The sequence below is a fragment of the Ipomoea nil genome, unplaced genomic scaffold (genome assembly GCF_001879475.1).
Source record: "Ipomoea nil cultivar Tokyo-kokei standard unplaced genomic scaffold, Asagao_1.1 scaffold3314, whole genome shotgun sequence".
NCBI classification, from domain to species: domain Eukaryota; kingdom Viridiplantae; phylum Streptophyta; class Magnoliopsida; order Solanales; family Convolvulaceae; genus Ipomoea; species Ipomoea nil.
This window is the reverse complement of record NW_017619742.1, coordinates 7,333,282-7,350,838: the sequence shown is the minus strand read 5'-3', so window position 1 is coordinate 7,350,838 and position 17,557 is coordinate 7,333,282. Positions and strand designations below refer to the sequence as shown.

Genomic DNA, 17,557 nt, shown 5'->3' with positions numbered 1-17,557 from the left:
TAGGAATTTAACTTTAATAATAGGAATAGATTATACATTATACATAGTAGCATGAAATCAATTAGGATAATTATATTAGGTAACCAAATTAATAATATATTTTTTGATTTATATCTCTTTTTAATAATGAATATTTCATACACTTACTATGTTTTTCAGTATAGAATTAAAATTATATATATATATATATATATATATATATATATATATATATATATATATATATTAGAGTTAATTTCAGTAAAGGTCTTCCGACTATTGTGATTTTCCAAATTTAGTGCTCGTCTTTTAGTTTGGACGAATTAAACCCTTGACTATCAAAAACGTTCCTCCATTAGTCCTTCTGTGAAACCAATAAAAAATATAAATTTTAAATTTTTAATAAGTAAGTTTATATTGTGACAGATATTACAATTAGGAATAAATATTTTTGGTCAGATACTTTAAAAATATTTTTTATTGGTTTTTAAAGTATAATTCTCTTAGTTATTATTCACATTTCTAGAATTATAATATATATGAAATACAATTAGGAATAAATCAGCTTAATTATGTGAATTTTTTCTATAAATTTATCTAAATATGTAAATGATTAGAGATTATATTAACAATATAAAATTTTAATTTTAATTTTTTATGTTATAAAAATAGATAATTGACCAAATATATAAAAGTCCAACTATACTATTATATTGTACATTTTTAACATATTTTCATTTTTTTCTATTTTTAATTTTAAATTTATAATAACAAAAAATTTTACGTGCAACACGCGGGTAAAACACTATAGTTATAAAAATACAATTTGATAAATATTATAAATTAATTAGTAAAATATCATTTTTGTTTATAATAATTAAAAACAAAAATAAATAAATAATTCAAATATTGAAACGAATGATTTAAAATGAAATTAATATATCTTTACAAATAAATATAGCATGATTAGATTTATTTTAATTTCCTTAATGAAATGACTTTTCTTTATTAGTTTTTGATGGGAAACTAGGGGAGCAACAATTATACTGTGGACCGCGGTTCACAAAGCTTTGTGGATCATGGTCCAAAATGGCAAACACTATAGTGTATTTAAACTGACACTGTCTCACGTATTATTTTTTATTATATTATCAAATGAAACTGCAATTGAATTGAAATGAAATTATAGTTGTGTTGAAATGAAACTGCAGTGTATACAAAATAAAACTGAATAATAATTTCACATATTTGAGTGTATATTGTCCAGCGAAACTGTAGTTATATCAAAATGATACTGTAATTTTGTTGAAATGAAATTGCAGTACATATTTGATGCCTGGACCACAATGCATTGTAGACCGCGGTCCACAGTATAATTTGCTCTAAGGGAGTGTTCGGGTTGTTGGAAAATATTTTAAAAATAAAAATACTTACTAATAAAATATAATTTAAAATATTATTTTAATACCTCATAACATGTGTAAATCTTATGTTTTTTAAAAATACAATTTGATAAATATCACTAATTAATTAGTACAATATCATTTCTGTTTTTAATAATTAAAGAAAAAATAAATAATTCAAATATGTGAACCATTGATTTCAAAATGAAATTAATATACAGTTACAAATTAATATAGCATGATTAGATTTACTTTAATTAGTTTTAATTTCCTTAATGAAATAATTTGTCTTTACTAGTTTTTGATAAGAGACTATGTGAGTGTTTGGGTTGCTGAAAAATATTTTAAAAATAAAAATACTTACTAATCACGTTTGCCTAATTTATAAAAATACTAAACACTGATAAATAAAATTACAGCACCGCATGCGTACATCTACACATTAACTATTAATTTTAGCAATTATTTGCTCAAATTCAAGCAATGATAACATCAAAACACATAAACGATCCTAACCATATATGTCTTTAATTGCACTATATAATATTTGATGCTCTAATTTAAAAAATTATATATCAATCCAAATATTCTTAATATATTACAACAAATCAATTCCGTGTATCGCACGAGCGAAAATACTATTATAGTATTCTATAAAAGCTAATGAAAATACGTCACATTTTCATTTAGAACCATACATTCTCTAAAAAAGTGTTAATATGTTCAGTTTGATATGGTTTTGAATTGAAAATATGATACATTATGATGGATACCCTAACAGGGAACCCAGTCAAGCGTGTCTCTAGGCAATCACAGTTGATGATTTTATTACTTGCTTGGAGGATGGATGGATTCTTATAGCCCAGTCCCGGTTCATTTGCATGGCTGGTCGACAAGCTCGAGTGAGCAACTAGTGTTGGCCGTCAAAGGGATCCCAGACCGAGTGCTGAACTCATGGTGAGTATGGAGATTTGATGGAGATTCTTTCCAGTTTTGGTGCTGAATTTCCTATCTCAATAAAGAAATTATTGTTATAAAAATTTAAAAGTATTTATGAATATATTGTTATTCAAATTATTTTATCTAATTAATTATGTTTTATATTTTCTCATAAATATATTGTAATTTATAATATATTTTGTATTTTAATCTTATTGCTTGATATTTTACCATTGACATTTCTAACGTCATTTAATATTTGCCCCTACGAGTTTTTGGATCGGCCAATGTCCATGATATAAATTGGCTTATCAGTCCCGCTATGCCAACCCACAGTGACCCAAGTCCATGCCCGCCACCCGCCCGGGGCAGCAGACATTTGAGAATATCTTACCGATATTCCATAAATGCCCCTACAGATCCGATAAAATCCCAATAATAACCCAGCGATCAAGTTCTTCTTTGTTCACTACACTCCGCCAAACTCCTCCCTTGTTGACGGAGCCCCCAAGGCCGTAACGGTGACCCCACTCACCCACCCACCCACCTACCTACCCACTGCCCTCCCTTTACATACACTGCACTATATCTATAGTATACTGCGCTGTGTATTTGGCCTCTGCAGTTTCCGCCATCTGAAAATCGCGAAAATGCAGAGCTCGGCAATCTCGTTTTCTTCGCCGATTTCGGCTCCTAGAAAGCATGCCGCCGCCTCATCCATCTACCGCTTCAATCCTATTTCTCTCTCGCCTTCGCGTCCGGCGCCGCTTCAGCTGCGTCTCGCCTCCGCCAATAGCGCCGCCGGAGCAAGGAAGCTTGGCTCGATCCGCTGCTCTTCGGATTCCAGCTCCTCCGCCCCGAAACTGAACCTAGACGGGTGGATTTCCACCCCGCTGCACGCTACCGAACGCGAATCGGGTGGAGTTGAGGTTCGGGCCGCGTCTGTGCCCGAGAGCGCCGGAGAGGCCTCGCAGTCTAAGAAGTTGGGTGACACGCTCGTTCTTGGATTGCTCTTCGGGCTCTGGTACCTGTTTAACATCTACTTCAATATCTACAATAAGCAGGTACTCTGTCGCCCTATGCGCATACACATCTCTCGTATATTTGCTTCTCATTTGATAAATCAGTTGAATTACATTTGATTTTTTGCCACAAATTTCTTCGATCTGTGGTCATGTATTTTGGATACATTATTGTTTATACATACGTGCCTATTGTGCGAAAAAAATGAGTTTGATGACATTAGCTAATTGAAATATCCAGAGAATGGAGTTTAATTTTATTGCACTCAAAATTTTGAATATAGCCTTAGGTTGGTTTACTTTTTAGTTTTGCCTTTTCAAAACATTTCCCAATTTAGTTGCCGGTAATGCTACTCCGCCTGTACGTCAAGTGAAGTGGCTCAAGATTTGATACAAAAGATTTGGTACAAACAGCATTTTCCTTTAATTGCCAATATTAGCTTTTATTGACTGTGTAGTGCTTTGCTACTTTATTCCATTATCTTTTGCAAAGGTGCCGCCTTTTCTCCATCAGCTTTATTGTGGTGTACTTTCAATTGTTTCAGAATCCAATTGCTAAAGAAGACAATAGAAATTTGTTGTTTATAGTTAGGATTATAATTGAAAATCTTAATTGCCTCTTTAACTGGTGTTCCATGAACATTGATTTACAATGTTGACTTTTGCAGTATTTTTTAATCTCCCCATTTTGGAAAGGTGGATTACTCTGATGATTCTTTATTTTTGTAGGTTCTTAAAGCCTTCCATTACCCGGTAACAGTTACTCTTGTTCAATTTGCTGTTGGTTCAGTCCTTGTTACTCTCATGTGGACATTAAATCTTTACAAACGACCTAAAATCAGCGGTGCACAGGTATCTTGATGTTGAACTAGATTGATTTTATCTATTTTATTTTTTTTGCTCTGCAGATACTAGATATAGAGAATCTTACTTCATTTCTTTAATTGACAGCTTGCAGCAATCCTGCCATTGGCTGTGGTACATACCTTAGGCAACCTGTTTACCAATATGAGTCTCGGAAAAGTTGCTGTTTCATTCACTCACACAATTAAAGCTATGGAGCCCTTCTTCTCTGTTGTCCTCTCAGCTATGTTTTTGGGCGAGGTGTGCATGTTGTTTGGTTGCAATTTTCTTTAAAGCATTTCTGTTATTTGGTCAACTTATTCTTTTAAAATGTTGATTTATGGTAATGTTTGTCTGTCTGTTCTTAAGGTTTACTTTTTCTGCACTAACTGGCCATATCATTGCAGTTTCCTACTATGTGGGTTGTGTCTTCCCTTCTTCCAATTGTTGGTGGAGTGGCACTAGCCTCAATGACTGAGCCTTCTTTTAATTGGTGAGAAGTTCTGATCCCTCTGTTTTCTTTTCTTTGTCAGGCCTTGAATTTCCTTGCTTTCTTTACTTCTGCAGTCTTTATTTGTTTCCCCATTTTGACCTTTTTCCTGGAAAGGTTTTGGGGTTATCAGTGCCCAGTATACATTGAATATTTTAATCTATAGCTTGTGTTTATTACTAGGGCTGGCTTTTGGAGTGCTATGGCCTCTAATTTGACCAATCAATCGCGGAATGTCCTCAGCAAAAAGTTTATGGTTAAGAAAGAGGTGACTTTTCTCCTTACTTTCTTTTATTCTCATTGTTCCTGAAACAATTGAACAAGAATAAATTTCTTTTTGTTAATTTTTTGACTGTATCTCACTATCTCTCAAATGCCGTGTTCAATTGCAATTTTTCTGCATGCAACAAATTGATTTACTTTGATATTTTTCCAAATAAGGCTACATTCTCACAATATTGTCCTTTGTTTTTAATCCCTTGGTTTGTTCTTTTTTAAATGTGGGTTTTGTTTAAATTATTGTAGTGTCTGACCTACAAATTTGACTTCATGTAGGATTCATTGGACAACATTACTCTCTTCTCAATAATTACAATCATGTCCTTTTTCTTATTGGCCCCTGTTACTCTGTTCATGGAAGGAGTCAAGTTCACACCTGCATACCTCCAATCTGCTGTAAGTAGTTTTGAAGAGGAAATCTTTACCAAATTATTCAGACATTCATTTCTCAGTGGAGGACTTTTCCCATTTTGGATGATGTGATTTAGTTTGGACTGAAAGTATGAGGACCACTTAGCACTCATTCTTTCTTGTTTCTTTGTCAGGGGTTGAATGTCAACCAGATTTACACTAGGTCTCTCATTGCGGCTCTCTGCTTCCATGCTTATCAACAGGCAAGTCTCTAAGCTTTCAAAATTTTCATTTGTGGTAAAGTAATAAGCACGGGGTTTTCCAATTTTATAGTCCTGGAGTTTTTGCTGTCATTTAACTGTCATCAAATTTTTGCTGTCATTTAATTATGACGATAGATATTGCACGAAAATGAAAGATTTTACAAGTGGGAGACTGTTTTGGTGGACTAGTAGTGCTACTGTTTGCCTTTAGTTTTTATTGATAACAGATGGTGATTTTAATTTCAAATACACATAAGTACTAAATAGTCCTTGAGTTCACAAAATGGACGGGGATACTAAATAGTCCTTGAGTTCAGGATGTACCCAAGCAAACTAGTGTTATTTTCTAGTTGTTGTGTGTGTGAGAGAGAGAGAGGGAGAGAGAGAGAGAGAGATAGAGAGAGAGCATTCAGGTAGTGTGATATGTTACCGTTTCTTTCATTGAATGACAATATTTAATTTCGAAAGTGCTAACAAGTATTTCTTTGTTCAGGTTTCCTACATGATATTGCAGAGAGTGTCTCCTGTCACCCATTCTGTGGGTAACTGTGTGAAGCGAGTGGTGGTCATTGTGACATCAGTTCTCTTCTTCCGTACACCTGTAACATCAATCAATGCTATTGGTATCATATCTCACTCTCAATCCTTCAACCTAAAGATAATTAAAAATAAGATAGTCTCCCTTGCCCCTCTGCTCTCACTTCTTGACCTTAAGTGTTAAATGACCTAACTGCAACTTCATCATCTGTGTGCAGGGACCGGGGTGGCCCTTGCGGGAGTTTTCCTGTATTCAAGGGTTAAACGCATCAAGCCTAAGCCCAAAACAGCTTGAACTTTAGCAGGATGAAGCAACACCGGTGTCCTGGCTGCAATTTTCCGTTGTGTTGTCTATGTCGTATTCTTTTGGCAGATAGTGTGTGAAAACTTGATAATCTCTACACGTTGAACCTGTTCTGCCATAGCTTTTGTAGTTCCTTTAAGAGTTAGTGGGTGTTCCATATAATTCTTGTAGCTGTAGTGCCTCCTCCACGACTTCGGAGGAAAAAAAAGCCTGTTAAGCTATTAGGTAATGCTTATTTGAGACTATGGGAACTGTAGAATTTGCTTAGAGATTCTGTTTTCCAAATATTTTCCTGTATTGCGTCGAATATTTTCTTTGCTATAAAGCGCCCGGTTTTTATTTATATTTGATGTGCTTTCCCTTTCTTTCTGCCTTCTATATTTGCTCCTTATTGAAGTTGGGGATAATGGTCCATTTTTAGTCCCTTAGTTATGAGCGAAGTAGCGCATGCATTTGGTCTCTGACGGTTAAAATTGTTGGAAAAATAAAAAAAATATTTAAAGTTTTAGGGATAAAGTAGAAAATTTACATTTTATTCACTTTCTTATATTGAAACCACTTTTGTAACATTATTTTCAACTTTCTAGCATTCTATTTCAAGGTTCTTCAATTCTAAAAGCAATTCAATAATCTTTGTATGACTTGTTAGTAACTTGAGTCTCATATAAGGAACTTGTGATTTAGTACAAACAAGAGAACACCTATTGTCTTCAAGCATGTAAAACACACCAATATAAGAAGATATCAAATTTCTCAGTTATTTTTATGACAAATTCACCGGAATAACTTGAAAATTTTAGTACATAAAATTCTTTCATAAGCTATGCAGTAACTTAATCAAGAATAGTATATCCTGACATAAAAATCAGAGTAATGAATGAGGAACATAAGACTCAGTTATGAAAATTCTAAATTCTTTTGTAACTTCTAAAAATGATTATTGACGGTTGCATATGAAAAAATTTTACATACTAAAAATCTCAAGTTATTCCGTTGGTGAATTTCTCATAAAAGCAACCTAAGAAATTTGACATCATTTTGTATCTCAAAAGTTCTGGTTTGATTACCTTTGTTGCTTAGTAAATAAAATTGAAAATTGATAGGAATAAATGAATAATGTGTTTTACACGTTTGAAGACAATGATCAAGTTTTTCTTTGTTTGTGCTAAATCTTTGATAAGGATTAACCCCTGGGTTTTGATCGGTCCTTGACCCGGAGAACCATCGCGGGCCATATCTTGACCTTTCCGGTCAATGGTGAGACCGAACCGGCCACACCGGTCATGGCGGTAATCTCGAGAGCAGAGTGGCCGACCTCGCCGGATACCTCTGCCTCGCTCGAGTAGTAGTGAGCGGTACCGGGTGCCCCGGCAAGATTAATGAGGAAATGACGGTGGCAGATATCGCCCCGTGGCAGTTCTTGACCCGACCGAATTTGCGACCTATGCATGTCCGCCACGTGACTAGCATGCCGAAGGACCGGGTACTGTTCCTCGTGGTCCTATAAATACCGCATTAAATGCAGCGAGAGGGGACTTTTGGCTGGAGGCAAAACGAAAGTCTAAAGGACTTGAAAACCTGTGACCCACTGTCCGGGTGCGTCAAGTCTCAGTATAGACAACGGAGAATGACTGTATCCGGCCCTGTAATCTTTGTTTGTATTCAACTCAATATAACGTATTTGACCCCGTATTTTGCGTTATCAGTCTTAAGTTTGTTATACGAGAGTCAGGTTCCTAACAACTCATACTACAGTTATTGTAATTCTTTTAGAATTGAACAATCTTGAAATAAGAGGCTGTGAACAAAGAAAATTGAATAAAATATAGTAATACTCAAAATTCTGGTTACATGTCAAGTATATCAATGCGGTGTGGGTACAAGTCACTGGATGGTCCTCTGATTCTTCAATTGGATGCCTTGAACACTCTAGCTTGTTCTTCTTGAAGGGCCTCCGAGTTCAAACGGCTTGATCTTCAATGGAGGTTTGGATCAACATGCATCAACATATGGAGGTGGAGGAGCTTTTACGTTACTTTCAGGATCATATTTTTATTGTGATCTCTAAATAAGCTTTAGAGTTCTTTCTATGATTTTTCCTACGATGAATACATAGAAATGAAAAGTCCTATTTATAGCTGTAGGATAGAAGAGTTTTGATAGGTTCAAACTCTTTTGATATTATCTAATTAACAAATTAGATAATATCAATATTATCCAAAATATTTTAAATATATTCAAATATACTAATATTGATAAATAATCAATATTTATCAAAATTTAAGTGTCTACAAATGCCCCATCGAGACTTGTTTGTACACCACTTGAGAGCATATAACATTCGAAAGTATGTAGTGCAAGAAAGTCTCGACACTACAACTTAAAGATATAGGGCCGTTTCAACTCGTGTCGAGGAGCCTTGAAAGATATGAGGCCGTTTTTACTCATGCCAAGGAGTATTGTCTAGCTTCCTCCATTTCAAATTTCATACAAGGTTTGCCCCCATATTGGTTGAAAATGCCTATGAAGAGATGAGAGGCAGAGATGTCCCACTGGGCGTGCCAATTTGTGAACAAAGAAAATTGAATTACTCAAAATTCTGGTTACATGTCAAGTATATCAATGCGGTGTGGGTACAAGTCTCTGAATGGTCCTCTGATTCTTCAATTGGATGCCTTGAACACTCCACCATTGAAGGTCCTCCGGATTTCAAGTGGCTTGATCTTCAAAGAAGGGCTTGTATAGCTTGTTCTTCTTGAAGGGCCTCCGGGTTCAAATGGCTTGATCTTTAATGGAGGTTTGGATCAACATGCATCAACATATGGAGGTGGAGGAGCTTTTACTTTCGGGATCATATTTTTATTGTGATATCTGAATAAGCTTTAGAGTTCTTTATATGATTTTTCCTACTATGAATACATAGAAATGAAAAGGCCTATTTATAGCTGCAGGATAGAAGAGTTTTGATAGGTTTAAACTCTTTTGATATTATCTAATTAACAAATTAGATAATATCAATATTATCCAAAATATTTTAAATATATTCAAATATACTAATATTGATAAATAATCAATATTTATCAAAATTTAAGTGTCTACAGAGGCTAAGAAGTGAAAAATAATGTTGTGGAAGTGGTTTTGATATATGGAGAATAAAATGTGAATTTTCTACTTTACCCTCAAATATTAAATATTTTTTAATTTTTCCGTCAGTTTTAATGGTCGGGGACCAAATGCGCCAATTCGTTCATAACTGAGGGACTAAAAATGAATACGGTCATAACTCAGGGACTGAGTCAGAACTTGGGTATAACTCAGGGACCAAAGATGCAATTTTCCCTTTATATAATTTAATTTATTGACGGGTTGGTGAGTTTAATTTATGAAAATAAAAAGTTGTGAAGATAAATCCTTATGGCAAATTATTGTGTGGACCATGAATATCAGGTACATTTTTAATATATTAAAAGTACATTATTTTTGTATTAAAGGTACATTATTTTTGTATTGAATGTACATTATATAAAATAATGTACCCTTAGTATATTAAAAATGTACTTTCAAAAAATGTACCTTGCGTACAAAAATAATGTACCCTTACTATATTAAAAAAATGTACTTTTTATATCTTAAAAAAATATAATTTTTATTTATGGTCCATATAATAATGATTGTGCACAAAATTTGTGTGCAACAGCCCACTCATTCTTGATCCGCAAATTATTCTGGGGACCCTGGGTCCAAATATTCACAATTTACATATTAAATGTTCACAATTTATCTTTTAAAAATTCACAATTTGTATACTACGAACACACAATGTTAACATATATATAATTGATTACTATTAGGACTCTATGTATTTGAGTTATATTATGATTCTCTATCCTAGTTTTCATGTGATTCTCTCATTCAATGCAATTATACAGTTCTCATCTGGTATCAGCTAGCTAGGGTTTATCGTTCCCATGGCTGACAGATCTGTTAATTCCCCTGAACGGACCGTTTCTGATATAGCTATATCCACGTGATAGCGTAAATGGAATCGGGGTTACATTACACTACGAATACGTATGTTTGTGAACAAGTAGAACAGAGCGCTCGTAGGTCAGCCGGTCGGTATCGAGGGTCGGTTTACCGGGTGACGACTGAGCAATCCGAGGCTAAGTATTATTACAAGTAGCAGTTGCAATGTACTAACAGGGTGGTGTTACACAGGGTGTAGATTGCAATGTCGTAGGCAATTGTTGTCATGAGATGAAGATATCATAAATGAGAAGGAAACCCTCCTATTTATACTAACTAAGTCGGTCTACGCATTTAATGCACCTGCTGCAAGTGGCTTGACGTGGCGTCTTCGCGTTGGCTTGGTCAGGCAGTCACTCTGCAGCTACTCGTAGGTTGACTGACCGAGGTGACAGAGCTGCCCTACCTGTAACACACCACTTTTCTTAAATCTTAATTACAACGCTTAACTTAAAAAGGATACTAAACAAGATCAAGATACGATTAATAGCTTAAAAGCCCAAAACCACAAGAGGTGTCACCGCCACAATCACCACACACGATGATTGCACAGACTAGCAAAAGCTTCTAACTAAAGTCAAGTTTATTCAAACTACAACCAAACTTGAGAATACTCCCCGGTGTCCATCACCATCAAAAACATCTAACAAAAACTAACTTCCAAAGTTTTAACAAGCATAACTGAAAAAGAGTTTAGACTACAACTAGCACTCTAAGCTATACGCTAGTCTAACTCGATCGTGGCCAAGAACTGGCCCACCTGAAAGGGGCTAACAAACAACCAAATAGAAAATAACCTGTTAGCACGAATGCTAAGTATAACGCCACTCAACCCTGTAAAGTACTATAGAATATACTTTTGGAAAACATTTGCCACGTACACTTAGATCAAGTATTATCAATCACTTTAAATAACAACTCAAACATACTCAACAATCAATCTATATGCTTGCACCCTAATTATCAAATAGACATGCTTTCTCAAACATTTAACTCATCAACAATCTCATGCTTACACAAATATATCTTATCATGGCAAAATACTCTACTCCAAACTCAAACTGAAAGATAAAGAGATACTTAAACTTTAATAAGTAAACTCATGCTATCAAGTTAATCAATAACCGACAATATAAAGTCATACTTCTTCTCATACGTTCATGCAAAACGTGTAACTCATATAATCATGCAATAAGATGAACATGATGCTTTAAGTATAAGTATAGATAGATATACATATACACTCAATCTTTTGTAACAAGGAACACTTGTTCTGTGGAGGTTTCTATAGAGTTACAATGACTCGCTTTTCTCTTCTTTCACTTAAGTCTCTTGATTCGCTTTCCTTCTTTCTTTCTTTCTTTCTTTCTTTCTTTCTTTACTCGTGGGCGAGGTAGGAACTTCACCATAATGTGAACGGACCTATCTGGGCTCGGCATCTAGCCGACCTAATACTCATCTCACTCACAGAACCACTCTCTTGGTTCTTTTCTCAAACTCTGTGGAATCAGGTATCGTACTTGTCAGTGTGCACACCCCCTGACCAGGATTCCAAGCGCGGCGGGTAGTATCTGATAGGAATATTTTTGTAAGTTTTGATGAGCCAAATGTACTTTAGATCCCCTTAGTTTTTAGGTCTTTTAGTACAAGCATCATAAATCAGAATATCGAGTCAAAAGGAATCTACCATAGGAAGAACAAAATTAATTTGGGAAATTAATTTTGGTCCTACGAGTATTCATCCGAGAAAGAAGCATAAAGGAATAGCGTTGCAAGAAATGACTGGATGAGCCTAATGGTGAAATGGTAGAAGTCTTTACTCAAAACGATCACACTTAAGATCGATTCCCCCCAAGGACTTATTTTTTACAAGTCAAGTTTTCGGACAAGCACAATGTTCTTAAAGGAGCACGATGCGGACAAGCACAATGTTCCAAGGAGCACAATGTTCTAAAAGAGCACAATGTGAACAAGCACGATGTGTTCAAAGGAGCACAATGTGACCAAATCAGAAAGAGCACAATGTTCAAGTCAAACAAGTAAGAAGTGCCCAAGTTAAAGGAGCACAATGTGGCAAAGAAGCAAGATGTTCAGAAAATGAATAAATTCGAAGGAATTTATTTTGGATCAGCCCACATGCCACAAGAGTCCAAAATTGCCTGAAGATATTTGATCAGAACGGAAAAATGTTTATGAAGACATGAATATAAAAACTTATCCTAGAAATAAATTCTATCAGATGAATTTATTTCAAAGATTCGTTGGATATTCAAATTGACAACAAAAAATAATATTTTAAGAAACAATTTGAAAATCAAGTTGAGATAAAATATTATTTTGTCAGGACAATCAAATCAAAATTGAAGATCTACTATTGTCAACAATATCAGGCTATGAAGATTCAAATTTCAAATATCAAATTATCCCACTCCAACGGATATATTTGATTGCCTATAAAAAGCCATGAAGACTTGAAGATACAAGAAGAGGTGCAATACACAGGGATAAACAAAGTGCAAAATTCAAAAGTGCGAGTGCTCAAATATTCTTAGAGACTTAGTCTGAATAGTCTCAAAACTAGTTGGAGAGAGATACAATTACCTTTGTATTTGTAATTGTAAAAAGAGTATAGCTGTGTGCAAAATACTCTAGTGAGTGTAGCTGTGTGCAAAACACTCGTAGTTGCTAAGTGTAGCTGTGTGCAAGACACTTAGTTGGCGTTGAGTATAGCTGTGTGCGAAATACTCAGAGTTGAGTGTAGCTGTGTGCGAGACACTCGGAGTTGGGTGTAGCTGTGTGCAAGACATCCGGAAGAAGTGCTTGTGTAGCGCTTATTCACTATTGTAACTGTGTGTCGAAAATAGTGAATTACTCCTAGAAGTGAATGAAGTAAAGTGGACTAGGAAGATTACGCCACTTCCGAATCACTATAAATTGCCTCTCTCATTTACATACAGCACTTACATAATTTGCTCTATTTATCTATCTTATCCAACTAACCCGTTTACTATTCACAGTCAATCTTAATCGTTCGGGTTTAGCATGTTTTCACGTATGCATGTGACTCAAACTTCTCAAGGTTAAATATTGGATTATTCTAAGCAAGTTTGACGTGTTGCATGTAACGTTCGTTACACGGTCGACATGACACGACATTTATTTACAATCTTGAATATTATTGTTATATATTGAGTGAACCATCTCCTTTATATATTCAAGATATCCCTGTCACTTTACATATCATCTGTACCAATCTTACATGCGCATTTAAATTATTGGTTGGGCATAACTCTTTACATACTATTATTCCGCTGTGCAATTTAAACTTACTCTATTTACTTGTTACTTAGAGTTGAAGTTACCAAAGAGTTATTTATTTTGAAAAAGCTTGAAAGTCTATTCACCCCCCCCCTCTAGACTTTCACCACCCTATCGGGACCAACAGTATCCAACCTAGTAACTCGGGAATATCTACCTCATTACTTCACATCGGATCGCAATGTCCGTTTCTTTCTTGACTTTCTTTCTTTCTCTTTTCTTTCGAAAGGACATAGTCCTAACGTGCCTCTAAAGCTTCGGATTACTCACACTAGATACATATAGATATAACTCATGCACTTCTTTCTCATGCAACAAATCTATTTATGCAAACTCATGCACAAAATTTCTCAACAACTTATCTTTTCTCACAAATTGAAAATCAATTGTCATGCAACTAGATAATGATTTTTTCAAAATAGATATATGTTTTTGAAAGAATACTTAGGCTTACTTAGAGCCAATGATGCACTTTAAATCATGAAATGCCAACATGCTCTTTTACTGTAAAGAATAACTCAAATTCTCTTTCACTGTGAATCAAGCATACATGTGCTACTTCATGCTTATAACTCCAAACTTGACAAATCTTCTTAGCAAATACTTAGCAAATATGTTCACGCTCATTAAACTCAAATTACACTTCATACTCTAGTAAGACTCATTTACTGTAAACTAAGAAATCAAGCTCTGGACATATCAAATTCTCACATTCTTGGCAAGGCTTCTCAATAAATCATAAAAAAAATACTTAGGCATGCTATTCAAGCACAACTTATTAAACAATGATCATGATTCTTTGTTCAGATAACTAAGCTCAATTACTTCAATATTTCCTTCACTGTACCATCTTACAGAACACAACAATAACATTTCTCAACACAAATTCTACTGTAAAACAAGCATTTCAACTCCAAATTCAACGAAATCAACTTCTACTAGTGCGTCATAGCGAACCTGAGTGTCCGAGCCTCAAGGGCCCACGAGTCCCGGTTCAAACGACACATAGCTGAGCCACAGAGGGCCCGGCCAGTAGGCTTTTTGGCCTGGCGGAGCTTGGTGGCGGGGCTTGAGGAGCCTCGCCACTTGGCTCCTCCAAGTGGCAGCCTTGGGCAACGAATCTATATGAGATCCGTGCCCATGGTCTGGCTCTCCACGAGACTATCTAGCGGTCCTTGCCTAAGACCATTGGCTAGTTCCGTGGAACTATTTGGTGCACAGACAGTGTGCACCAGTGGTTTCCTTCTTCACTTGAAAACAAACTCAGAGCAACAAGACAAATCTCCAAACCTCAATAAATCAAACATAGCTCAACAATAGCTCACTAATAGCCCAACCACAACAATAATCTAACATTTCTAAGCATTTACACCTCAAACTAGACTTCACAGAGTCAAATAAATAGTTGGGAGTCCATGGGTTATACCTTTGTTGCCTCTTCTTCCTTGTATGGATTCCTCTTTCTTCCCAAGTCAGCCACTACCCCCTTCACCACCTAAACACCTCAAACAAGCCACACAACAACCCTTAAGAAAAGAACCTCAGAGATAGGAAGCTAAGGAAGGTAAGTTAGATGAACAAAGGATGAATGGATGAGAATAAACCTAAGAAACTTACTCTGTTTTTCCTTTGATTCTTGCAGAGGTCTTGCAACATGAACCAAAGTCTAGAAATGTGTTTTTAAATAGTTTGGGGGTCAAATAGATTTTTCCAAAAATGATTTCTAGATAAACACTTGGTTCAGGTTTCTCAGATTTCTTCCGGTTTCACTGAGATTGACTTTTGGGTCAAAATTTTGGTACACAATGTACTCAAGAATTCAGGATTTTTGAAATAGAATAGAGTTCGGTGTTGAATTTATTTAAAACGTGGCTCAAAATGATTAATTCAAACACCGTTTTTAAAATAAAAATTTTGGAAGAGTGAAAAATGGCTATTTTGGAATATTGTAAAATAGAATTTAGAAAATTAAATTTTGGGTTGTCACACTACCTGCAAGCTGTCCATCGCCGCTCTGCAAGTGCAAGTTGGACCTTATAACTTGTCGTGTAAGTTAGTTTTTCGGCTCTGCAGGCTACGTCACATTGTTGGCCGACCGGTCAGCCTACGGTAAACCGGTCGGGTGACTTTCTGTCGGGGCGATTCCAAGGGTGATCCGGGAGCATCTTCTTTTGTCACGAGGCCTATCGGTACGAACAGTACGGTTGACCACAAGTGATTTAGTCTTGTCGGGTTGATGACCGTAACAGTCTGGTTGGATGACTTTTTGACGGATTGGCTATACGGATCAGTCTTCTGTGCGTATTTACCCATCATGAGTCCCCCACTTCTTGAATCCGCGAGAATCGTCAGGTTCGAGAAGTGAAAATTTTCTCCTTGTAATTTTTCCAATCGGCTTGTCACGAACAAAGTGCCATCCGGTCGGCCTACCGTAGACCACCCAGTCGACCTACCGTACTCCTCCCGGTCTTCCGGACGCTTTCTAATAAATTTTCAAATTCTAATAACTTCTAAGAAGTCTTGATCAGATGGTGCATGCGCAACGTTGTGACACATGTCGCAATCTGGGCTTTTCATGTAATCGGGCCGACCCTTCATCTTCCAAGCCCATCATTCTCCTATAAATAGTCCCCTTAACTTTTTCATTTTTTTACTTCCACTTTCCTTAGCCAACTGATTTTCTCTGAGATATTCATCTGCAAGGTAAAAAATCTTCTCTTTCCTTTTGCTATTCTTTTCCTTTCTTTCTTTTTGCGTTTGCCTTGTTTTATTTTTCCTCTTCTCTGTCCGGCCGAAAACCCTAGCTGCTAAGGGAAATTTTTTTTTTCTGCTGCTTTGTTACGCCGCACTGACCGACCAGAGCTTTCGACTGGACGACTGTCGCAATTGCCATGTATGTTTTCTTTGTCTTCCTCCCCCGTTGTTAATATATATATTACATGTTTGCTGTTGATGATTGCTTCCTGTACTCCACGTTAGCCATCCCTATTTTTGTTTTTCTTTTTTTTAATAATATAATTACATGTGTCTTGCTATTATAATTGCCATCAAATCTTCTTCATCTTCCTTATGCTATTAAATATATGTTGTTTGCTGACTGTCTACTTTATCTGCTTTGTGATTTGTTTTCTCTCTCTCTTTTTTTTTTTTTAGACCTACAAACATCAATGCAATGTTTATCCCCTTGATTTTGTTGCTTCAGAACGTTCGTCAATCACCATGATCTTTATTTGTTGCTTGTCACTATTTTTTGATTTTCGGCCGACCGACTGACCAAGTGGTCAATCCGATCGGTCGGTTGAAAGCCCGACAATTCTTGCTGCTTAAACTAGCCTTGTCGTTGCTTGCCTCATTGTTGTTTATCATTGTGCAGTCCGACCGGCTAATCATACGGTGTGGCTGGCTTTTGCTTGTTGTTTTGTTGTTTGTTGTTTTTCTCCTTCCGGCTGGCTACCCGTGGAAACCAACTCCCCTACTATTTTCCATTTTATTCTATTGCTCAACCGATCAACCATGTGGTTATTGTTGTAGTTGTTCCCTCGCTTGAACGCTGTTATTGCTTGCAATAATTTTTTTTTCCCGGTTGACTGGTCACGGATGCTGACCAGTCGACCACCGGCAAGTCGCTTTGCTTCGTGATCCACCAACTTTGTCATGCCTTTTAATTTTCACCCATCAATTTATTGCATATTCTTTATTTGTGGATCATGTCTTCAGACGATATATAGTCAGAATCTCTCCACCCTTGACTATGATGACCAAGATGTCGAAGAGATCAATAATTCTGAGGGGTCGTCATTGGG

General features: G+C 35.9%; 1 protein-coding gene across 1 annotated transcript; it reads left to right on the top strand.

Moving 5' to 3' along the window:
• Positions 1–2,855: 2,855 nt before the first annotated feature.
• LOC109169581 (triose phosphate/phosphate translocator, non-green plastid, chloroplastic) lies at positions 2,856–6,753 on the top strand. The gene is made up of 9 exons (XM_019318455.1): positions 2,856–3,385; positions 4,073–4,195; positions 4,295–4,447; positions 4,594–4,679; positions 4,860–4,944; positions 5,232–5,351; positions 5,501–5,569; positions 6,063–6,192; positions 6,325–6,753. The coding sequence occupies exons 1-9, from the start codon at positions 2,972–2,974 to the stop codon at positions 6,399–6,401; spliced, it is 1,257 nt and encodes a 418-aa protein (XP_019174000.1). The 5' UTR covers positions 2,856–2,971; the 3' UTR covers positions 6,402–6,753.
• The last annotated feature ends 10,804 nt before the right edge of the window (positions 6,754–17,557 follow it).

Bases quoted from the DNA above. Each gene is read 5' to 3' on its own strand.
- LOC109169581 (XM_019318455.1), top strand. From the start codon at position 2,972: ATGCAGAGCTCGGCAATCTCGTTTTCTTCGCCGATTTCGGCTCCTAGA. The intron at 5,570-6,062 runs GCAAGTCTCTAA...TTCTTTGTTCAG, and splicing joins GCTTCCATGCTTATCAACAG to GTTTCCTACATGATATTGCA. The intron at 6,193-6,324 runs GTATCATATCTC...ATCTGTGTGCAG, and splicing joins AACATCAATCAATGCTATTG to GGACCGGGGTGGCCCTTGCG.